The 9,687-nt window shown below is 49.2% G+C and overlaps 1 protein-coding gene across 1 annotated transcript in view; it reads left to right on the top strand.

The window, feature by feature from the left end:
• Window positions 1-1,329: 1,329 nt before the first annotated feature.
• FSTL1 (follistatin like 1) overlaps window positions 1,330-9,687 on the top strand; it is an 82,964-nt gene continuing 74,606 nt past the window's right edge. The window contains exons 1-2 of the mRNA XM_039512963.1: window positions 1,330-1,448; window positions 1,605-1,661. Coding sequence (XP_039368897.1) covers window positions 1,446-1,448; window positions 1,605-1,661 — 60 coding nt within the window. The 5' untranslated portion in view covers window positions 1,330-1,445. The remainder of the gene's footprint in view (window positions 1,449-1,604; window positions 1,662-9,687) is intronic.

Genomic DNA, 9,687 nt, shown 5'->3' with positions numbered 1-9,687 from the left:
GCCGGGTTTGTGCCCCAGAGGCTCGAGGCACCGGCACTAGAGCAGCCCTGCTCTCACTACGTGTCAGAGTGATGTGTGGGCTGGGCCACGCCAGCCATGGGGCCTCAGAGCCACCAGCACCACCCTCTTCCTGGAGAGGTCCTGAGCAGCCATGCTGAGTCCAGTCCCTCCTCAACACATGCAGATGAGGCATGTGCTGCTCCCTGAGCCTGGCTGCTGCTGTCACGTGGAGACCTGCGCCCAGGCTGTGAGCAGCGCCAGCAGGTGAGTGGCAGCCTTTGCCTGGGGTGGGGCATTGTAGCCGTTTGCAGCAATGGAACCTGTGAAGCTGTTTTGCCACAGGTCGCAAAAGGAGGCGAGCATGTGGCACTGGGCTTGGGAGGGCACTGCATCTTGGAGCTAGGGTTGCCCATTTTGGTTGGTCGTGTTCCTGGAGGTTTCATCACATGACATAATTCATACTACAGTTTCTAGAGACTCCAGGATAAACCCTGGTGGGTTGGCAATCCTACTTAGAGCCCCCACCGCAAGAGGTCCTGCACCTCTGGGTCTGGCCCCAGAGCCTCTTACTTGCAGGGCGGGTGTGACTGCCCCTCTGTCAACCAGGGAGCCAGCAGGTGCCTCCGTGCCCCTGGGGCGCCTCACACACAGACACGGTGGGTCCAGCTAGCGTGACTGCCAGTCGACCAGAAGTTGGAGCCCACCCAAAATTCAACTCTTAAGCTATGTCACTGCTGCACCACCTCCACCCTCTCCCTTTGTGCAGCTCCCACCCACCCAGATTGAAGCAGCCTCGCTTCAGTGCTGGGGGAGACACCGGATAGGAATCATCCCCACCCCACCCCCTTTCTTCCCCCTTCCAGCTGCTGGGCAATTCCCCCGTCCCCCAACTAGAGAGCACCTTCCTCTCCTTGTAGGGTTGCCAGTTTTGGCTGGACATATTCCTGGAGGTCTCATCACATAATCTTTAATTAAAGAGTCATCTTTAATTCCTGGAGACTCCAGGCCTGTCCTGGAGGGTTGGCAAGGCTGACTCCTTGGCACGGCCTGATGCCCCCCTGGAGGGGCTGGCAGGCTCGGCAGGGCCTGTGCCTGCAAGTGGTCGGGATGCATGGAAAGCCTGGGCTCCTAGCCCCATAGCGGCGCTGGGGCCCTCCTGCCTAGGGAGTCGGAGCGGGAGGAGCCAGCGCCGCCTCACACACGCTGCCGGCCCCGGGTTAGCAGCAGCCGGGGGGGAGGGAGCCAGGGAGGAGCGGGTGAAGGGGGCCGGGGGAGGCTGGCTGGGAGGGGCGGAGCTGGAGGCAGATGGGGTGGGGGGGGGGGAGCGCTTCCCTCCCAGAGCCCTGATCAAATTTCCCGAAGAAGAAGGAAAAGCAGCAAAGGGCCCTTCTCCGCTTCTCGCCAGCCTGCCCCACTCGCGCCCCTCTGCCCGAGCCAGGAGCACCATGGTGAGCGGGGCTGCGGCTGGGCCGGGAGAGGCTGGTGCCGGGAGGGGTGGGAAGGGGACCTCAGAAGAGGGGAGCCCGAGGAAGTTTTCTGGGGCGCCTCCTTCGTCCCCTGCCCCCCCCCCCACGCATCTTTCTTCCTCTTTCTTTCTTTTGCAGATTTGGAAAAGTCTGTCCCTCTTCGCCCTTGTGGCCATCGCCCGGCTGCACGCTGAGGTATGTGAGGGGCTCCGGGCTCCCCCGGCACTTTGTACCATGACTAGCTTTCCAGCTCGCGCACATACACGGCATATTGTTAAGTGTAGCTGCAAACACAGGCGAGAGAGCCCGGGGATATTTGGGGTGGTTCGTGCTCGTAGTCCCACGAATCGTGAGCGGCTTTGATCTGCTGCAAAGTTGGAACCTGAAATCTAGGCAGCGGGTGAGCATGAAAGCAAATGTGTGCCTTTACCGGGGGAGACAAAGCATCCAAAGCAGGGGGATTTGGGGAAAGACTGGATCGCAGGGGTGGGTATTTGGAGGAAGTAATGGATATCATCTGGGGGTTCAGAAAAGGGCCCTTGATGATTTACACTTTCCTTCGAGCAATTTAAACAATTAACAGTTTCTCCCTCCAAAGCTTTCAAACAGTTTCATTTGGTGAAAAATACACCCACAGTTGGGAAAAGTAATTTTTTTTTCTTGGGGTAAAAGTTTCAGCATATAAGTGTGAATGGAAATGTATTCCTTTGGGTAGCTAAAGTTACATCTGCCTGGTTTACTGTTAGTGCCTTTTTATATTTTAAAAAGCATAACAGAATTTTGTTCCCATGCACTATATTTGATCTGTAAATCCTCTGCCAAAACCTAAGTCCTGTTGTGTGATCAAGCTTTAAAGTGAGACTGTACTTTCTCTGAACATTTCCTTTTTTACTGCATTGACCTTCTTCAGGAATTAAAAGTTATTAACTCCAAACTCATAAACCCAAAAGTCTGTTGATAGAAAATAAGCGGGGTCTGAATTCCTGGTGCTACAGTCTTCCTGAAAGTGAGGTCTGAAACAAACTATTTTATAATTAAGGCAGGAAAATGTGGAAGTGATTTAAAGAAAATGAACTCAAGCTGTACTGGGGAGAGAAACAGAATGTGCATTTATGAAGAAAAGAGATCCCTGGGGGGGGGGGATCTTTCTTTCCACTTGCATTTTATCCCCCTTCACATTTGTTACAGATGGCTAGCCACACCCTGAAGCATCACAATTTGGCTCTGCCTAAAAATGTATAAACACATCTGATTTCCTACAAAACAGCTCATTTTTCTGCCTCCCACCCATTGTCCTCACTACCATGGTTATGGCAGAGACAGGATTTAGAATAATACAAAAGATGAAGAGAAAAAAAACCCAGAAACTAAAGCTCTCCAGTAAACTCCCCCAGATATCAGCATCTTGCTGAGGAGATGAAAAATTCAGAGTACTGTGGCATGCCAGGAATGGAGGTGAGATGGAGAGGTGATGGGGTCACAGCTAACACTGCCAAACCGGCCTTAGTGCAGTGTCCATGAAAACTGAGAGGGAGTGGATTTGTGCTATAGCATGTATTAACATTTCACATTTTTATGTGCATAATAATACAGTAATACTAGCCTTCTCTTAATGCCTGACATCTTACACAGTCAGTATTTCCATACGTCAAGAAGCTGGAATTCAAACAGGAAGCAGTTTTATCTATCTTCTTAGGCACATCTACACATAGAGTTGGGGTGTGAAATTCCCTGCTCATGTAGCCAGACTTGCACTAGCTCTCATCAAGTTAGTGTGCTCAAAATAGTAGTGTAGCTGTGGCAGCACAGGCCACGGCAATCAGCGGCAGAGACTATTCGCCTTGAGTACAAACCTACCTGGATCCCACAGGTGCATACTCGGGAAGCTAACGCATGCTGCTACTGTGCCTGCCCGTGCTTCTGCAGCTACGCTATTGTTTTTAATGCACTAACTTGATGAGAGCTGGTACAAGTATGTCTACGTGGGCTGGGAATCACGCCCCCATCTTCCAGTGGAGATGTAGCCACAGGATAGGTCAACACTAAGGCTATGTCTACACTACTGCGGTAAGTCGACCTACGCTATGAATACGTGAATAACGTAGCTGGAGTCGACATGCCTTTGGTCGAGTTACTGCAGGGTCTACACCCATCAACTTACCCTACTCTTCTCCTCAGTTTGAGTACGGGGGTCGACTGGAGAGTGATCTGCTGTCGATTTGGCAGGTCTTCACTAGACCCTCTAAATCGACCGCCGGTGGATCGATCTCAGAGTGTCAATCCCAGCTGTAGTGTAGACATAGCCTTAGAGTGGCATGTACAGTACAGATAATGCATGCCCAGATAGCATGGGTATAAATATCAGGGTAGACGGTGAGGCACTGCTTAGGTGAGTAGCACCGAGTGTGGTAAATGCATGACCCCCAGGGTATATATTCTACACGGTTCTCTGGAGTCTAAACCCCCAAGCAGTGCTTGCCAAGTCTATACTGCCTTTTTTAGCAGTGTCTTGTCCTGCTGCCGGAGCCTTTACTCACTGCCTCCCGAGGCTGGAGCCCTCCACATGTAGGTACACACCACAGTGAGTGTGGACTCAGCCTGCCTCTGTCACTATGGTGTATAGCTACATGAATCCTACACACCGCCACAGGGGTAAACAAGTTTGAACAAGGCCTCAGTAATAATAAACAAACTGTAATTAATTCTGGTCAATGTATAAGACAAAATCTCGTTGTAAGAAGGTGTGCATTGGTACAACTGCAATATAAATGTTAAATAATAACCATGACAGTGGTCTGCGCACAGGAGTAGGAGCCAGTGGATTTGGATCAGGGATGAATTTGGACCCTGATGCCAGCTGTGCTACTAGTATTCTGGGTAGCCCAGGGGTTCTCAAAACGGTGGTCAGGGCCCCTCAGGGGGTCGCAAAGTTATTATGTGGGGGGGGTCGCGAGCTGTCAGCCTCCACTCCAAAGCCCATTTTGCCGCCAACATTTATAATGGTGTTAAATATATTTTAAAAGTGTTTCCTAATTTATAAGGAGGGTCACACTCAGAGGCTTGCTATGTGAAAGGATTTGTAGGTGCCTTAATTTTTTTGATGCCCAAATTTAGGCACAATAATATCTGTGTGCCTTAATCTTCCCATCTATAAAATTGGGATAATAACTTAACAGCCAAAATTTTCAAAACCAGGTTTAAAGTTAGGCTGTTCAGTGTAGATTTAGGTATCTGACTAGATGGTTTGATTTTTCAAAAGTGCCAAGCACCTTGCATTTCCATTTCAGTCTATGGAAGTTGGTGAGTGCTCAGGTCTTTTGAAAGTCAAACCATTTAGATACCTAAATATGACTGGCACATGCTATGGGAAATCCTGGCCTACCTGTCTTATGAAGCTGGTTGTGTTTGAAGACTAACTAGTTAGTGTTTAGAAAACACTGTGAAGTTTAAACCCCTTATCTAAGTGCTATGTATTATTGCTATATGTCAGTGACATGCAATAATATTGTATAAATATACGTACGTCTTGTTCTGCAGTACACATCATAGAAACATATTGTGTGCCTCTTTTAGATTTCAAAGATGATAACCTCTCTAGTTGTTGTCTGCTTTTGGTGGATTCTGTGTTCAGTGTATTCAGAAAATTAACACTGGGCATTAAACCTGTAGTCCCTATGTAGGGAAAATTGCTACTAAGCTCCACTGGAGTATCTCTCTCTCTACCTGTCTAGGTTTTTATCCTGCACTCACCCCAGTGCTATTGTTAGGCCCATTAGTAATCTTTCTTGAGAAGAAACTGCTTCAAAAAAGGTTCCTGCGGTTCTTTTGTGAAGACTGGAAAATTGTAGACTTGCCAAACCGTGGGAGCTTTTCTTGGCCAAGCTCAGTAACAATCACAAGAGCAATAGACCCTGAGCCCTGCCACCCAGATGGAATCCAGCCATCACGCTCATGTAGTTCTATTTATCTTTCTCTTCTGGGGTCAGCATCTGGAATCCCCCTCCTGCCCTCTGGTCGTGTTTGATGATTCAGTTGGAGGGATCAGGATCTCAGTGCAAGATTTGTATGCTAGTGTTGCAGGGGCTGCCATGAAGATGGGACTGCGTGTGTTCATAGCTGGCCTTTCTCTGGGTACAGGGGTTGATTCTTGGAAGCAGAGTTTATAGTGAGGTGACTGGATGGGATAGAAGAGAGGAAATAGAGACTCAAAATGTCTTTTACCTTCTCTATATCCTCTCCCATGGGAAAGAAAATGAGTGTATTAAAAGTTAATCCTTAAGCCTCTAAGTCTCCTATATGGTGCACATCTCATCCCTGGGTACCGAAGGAATAGTATGTAAATACTCAGTTAACAAGAAAGGAATCCAGACACTGTTCGGTTATCTTTACGGGGTCAGAGGACTTGTATATATGGGAAAGTTTTACCGGTTTTTTACACATAACTATGACATGTTAAACCCCTATTGTAGACAAGACAATTTGTATTTGAACATGTGTTAGCTGGCAGGGGTCAACCCTAGTAGTTTACCTTGATCAGCTAATGTGGGTCAAAACTATAGCATGCTTTTGTCTACTGGTATAGACATGGCTTCAAGCTAATGGGAATGGTGCCATTGACTTCACTGGAAGCAATGTCAGACTCAACATTCCTTTGAATTTTGTCCTGTCTGATATTTTTGCTCTGACACCATCCACCGCCTTGGAATCCTGCCTTTGCATTTCGGCTTGGCAGGTGGTTGGACCTGCATGTCCATGGTGATGGGCACGTTATAAATGCATTAGACAGAAAGAGAGAAGTGACTTAGCTAATGTCACACAACAAGTGCTCAGGCTTGCAGGGTGTTGAATCTTTTGGCCCAATCCAGCAAAACACTTAAGCTTGTGCTTAACTTTAAGTGCTGTGCTGTATTAGGCCACAGAGCTGAGCACCTTGCAGGACTGAGGGCTAAATCAGTAGGTGAATCAGCACTAGAACCTTGGAGCTCTGTCCCAAGAACCCAGTGCTATGCTCTAACCCCTACACCACACTGCTTATACATAGGAATGTTACCAAGGATGAATTCAGCAGCCTGGGCTGGTTGGGTGGATATTGCAAGCTTCAGAATATGACAAATGTAGGGTGTATATGTGACTCTGTGGCATCCCTCTGCAAACAAAGCTGCTGTTTACTGACAAGTCTGGGCTGTGCAAATTCACCAGCATGCAGCGAGGGCCTTCATCTGCCAGAGCACAAATTCTTTGCCTGTAATTAACAGGGAGCTGCTGGTGAGAGGCAGCGTAGTGTGCAGATTTTCCTCCCCACAAAAGATATGGGGAGTGATTGAAACTCAGTGTTGCCTACTGTTATTGGAGCAGCTGCTTCCCCATCAGGAGGGACTTGGGGCACCTTTGATCTTTCTTGTGTGGTGTTACATGTCGAGGAACATTTTTCTTTGTACAGATGAAAGTTTGTGACAAAACTCTGCCAGATGCATCCTTCCAAAGTCATGAGACTCCTGTTAACCAGACTTTGTTTTCACATCCCATCCCAGGAGCCAGATGAGATTCCCAGAAGTGCCTCGTTCAGCCAGATTGTGTCTGTCTCCATGGGGGCCTCTGTTATAGACATTTCTGCTATATTCCAGCTGATCTAAGAACAAAGTGAATGTTCTTTGTAAAGGTTTATCCCTCAGGCTGGTGTCTTTGGTGTTATCAAAAGAAAAGACTAAAACTGTTAATACTCTGGTTTATTTTAGAAATGGGTCTGAACAACAGAGTTGGACCTAGATCTAAACTTTTGCCGAGTTTGTGGGTGCTCTGAGCTGTGGTTATGGGTTCTAATGTATTCTATGGCATCCTGTGTGTCCTATCAGTTATGAGCTCTCTGGAGCTGGAACTGTCCTCTTTGTACATATCTGTATGTAGCCCAGCACAATGGGACCCTGATCCTTGATTGCAGTTCCTAGGCCAGGATGGGCAAACTACAGCCCATGGGCCGGATCCAACCCCTCAGGGCTTTGGATCCGGCCCGCGGGATTGCCACCCGGCACCACATCCCTGCGGCTCCTGGAGGCAGGGGCGGGGCAGAGGGCTCCGCGCACTGCCCTTGCCTGTGGGTACCTCCCCCGAAGCTCCCACTGGCCGGGAACGGGGAACCGCGTCCAATGGGAGCTTTGGAGGAGGCACCCACAGGCAAGGGCAGCGCGAGCCCTGTGCTCCCCCTCCCCGAGGGGCCGCAGGGATGTGGTCCTGGCCGCTTCCTGGAGTGGTATGGGGCCCAGGCAGGCAGGCAGGGAGCCTTCCCTGGCCCCTCTGCACACCACTGCCACCCCAGAGCCGCTCCAGGTAGGCGGTGCCGGGCCAGAGCCCGAACCCGTCCTGCACCCCGCACCCCAACCCTCTGCCCTGAGCCCCCTGCTGCACCCCACACCCCTCCTGCAACCAACCCCCTTCCCTGAGCCCCCTCATACACCCTGCACCCCTCCTTTCCCAACCCTTTGCCCTGAGCCCCTTCCTACATACCACAGCCCCTCCCGCACTCCCTCCTGCACCACAACCCCCTGCCCCAGCCCTACATTCATGGCCTGCATGCAATTTCTCCACCCAGATATGGCCCTCAGGCCAAAAAGTTTGCCCACCCCTCTCCTAGGTGCTACTACCATAGTATAAATAATAACTAGTAACTGAAAGCCCAGGCTGTCACAGGGGTGTAAGTCATAAAGTCATGTGTTTTAAAAAAAAAAAAAAAAAAGCCCAAAATGGTTGAGAACTTAAAAAACTGGATGATAACGGACCGGAAATCCCAGTGATAATTGAACCTGGTGAACAGAGAGAGTGCTCAGCCAAGCGTGTGGCTGTTTCCATCACTTCACACTAGTTCAGCAGACATAACAGTGACACACAGAGTGACAATTCTGGAATGTTTTTATGTAGATAATGAAGAAGGTGCTGGATTGCCAGGCCTAGAGGCTTATGTCCTGTGTTTAAGCAAGCTTTTCCTGTCACTCCATCAATGTGTCTCAACCCTGACCTTCTTCAGTGGTCAGAGGGGAGTTCCAGCCTGTGACCCATTCAGTCCTTGATCTCTCTGCTGGAGCTGTCAATTCAGATACCAAGGTGCTCCGAATGCGTGGTGATGGGCACCATATAAGGCTGCTGATAATCATTATCATTTATGCTGGCACTGATGGCAATAAGATCTCCTAACAATTCTGAAGTGGGCTGAGACCAGTGATTCATCTCACCTAGGCTACTGAGCAGACATCAGATAGTAATAATTGATTATTATTTGCTTGGTCTGCAGCTCTAACCAGCTACTTAGAGGTCAATGTCTGTAGCGCCTATTCCCAATCCCCTGAGCCCTGAGAAGTCTGATTTCCTATTCCACTCCCTAGTTCCCTAATTCCTGCAGTAAATACTTGGAGGCCCAGATGTTGTTGCTGATTCCTGTTAGTTACTGTACAGTTAAATTAAAGAATAGCCTTTGTGACCAGTCAGTCACAGCAAAGATATTGGGACCCACTGGGCTGGGACTCAGGCTGAAGGCTCCTTTGTGATGACTGGCTAGGAAGGGGTAGGGGGTCAGGTGGATTTGTAGGGAAAGGGATCTCGTGTCTCCTCAGCTCAGCTGTATCTGGATCCCTCAATCCCACTTTCAAGCAGCTGAGCAAATGGGGGGGTGAAGCAGACAAGGCTGATTTGAAAGCAGGAGCTGGCTTAATGGCTTTTGTATCATTGGGGGATAAACGACTCTCCCTTGCTCTCTGAAACACACTCAGAATCCAGTCCATCTCCTGCTGAGTAGCACAGGGTGGTTCCCCATAGTGCTCCGGGGCTGTACCCAGTCCACTTTTGTCTCAAATTGTATGATGCCCACCATTTCCTTGAAACACTATTATAGTGTCTAATGTTCTCACGGGTAGCAAGCTTTTCCTGCTGGTCAGCCTACGTTTTCCTTTGCTTATTTCATCCCATTATTCTGAGTAATACCACCCTAAAACTGTAAGCTCTCTGGCGTGCAGATTATCTTTTGGTTATGCGTGTGTACAGTGCCTAACCCAGTGAGGCCTTGATCCCTGACCTGGATCTCTAGGTAGGTGCTGCTGCAATCCTAATAGAGAGAAGAATCAGTGCAGACAGAGGATTTGAAAGACTAGGTGACATGACAAGAGAAAGGGGCAGGTTTCAGAGTAGGAATGCAGGGCGACTGTGCACGCCTCATGCTCCACCGCAGCTGTCCCAA

This window comes from Mauremys reevesii, linkage group 1 (assembly GCF_016161935.1).
Source record: "Mauremys reevesii isolate NIE-2019 linkage group 1, ASM1616193v1, whole genome shotgun sequence".
NCBI lineage: Eukaryota > Metazoa > Chordata > Testudines > Geoemydidae > Mauremys > Mauremys reevesii.
This window is presented reverse-complemented; position numbering and strand designations above follow the sequence as displayed.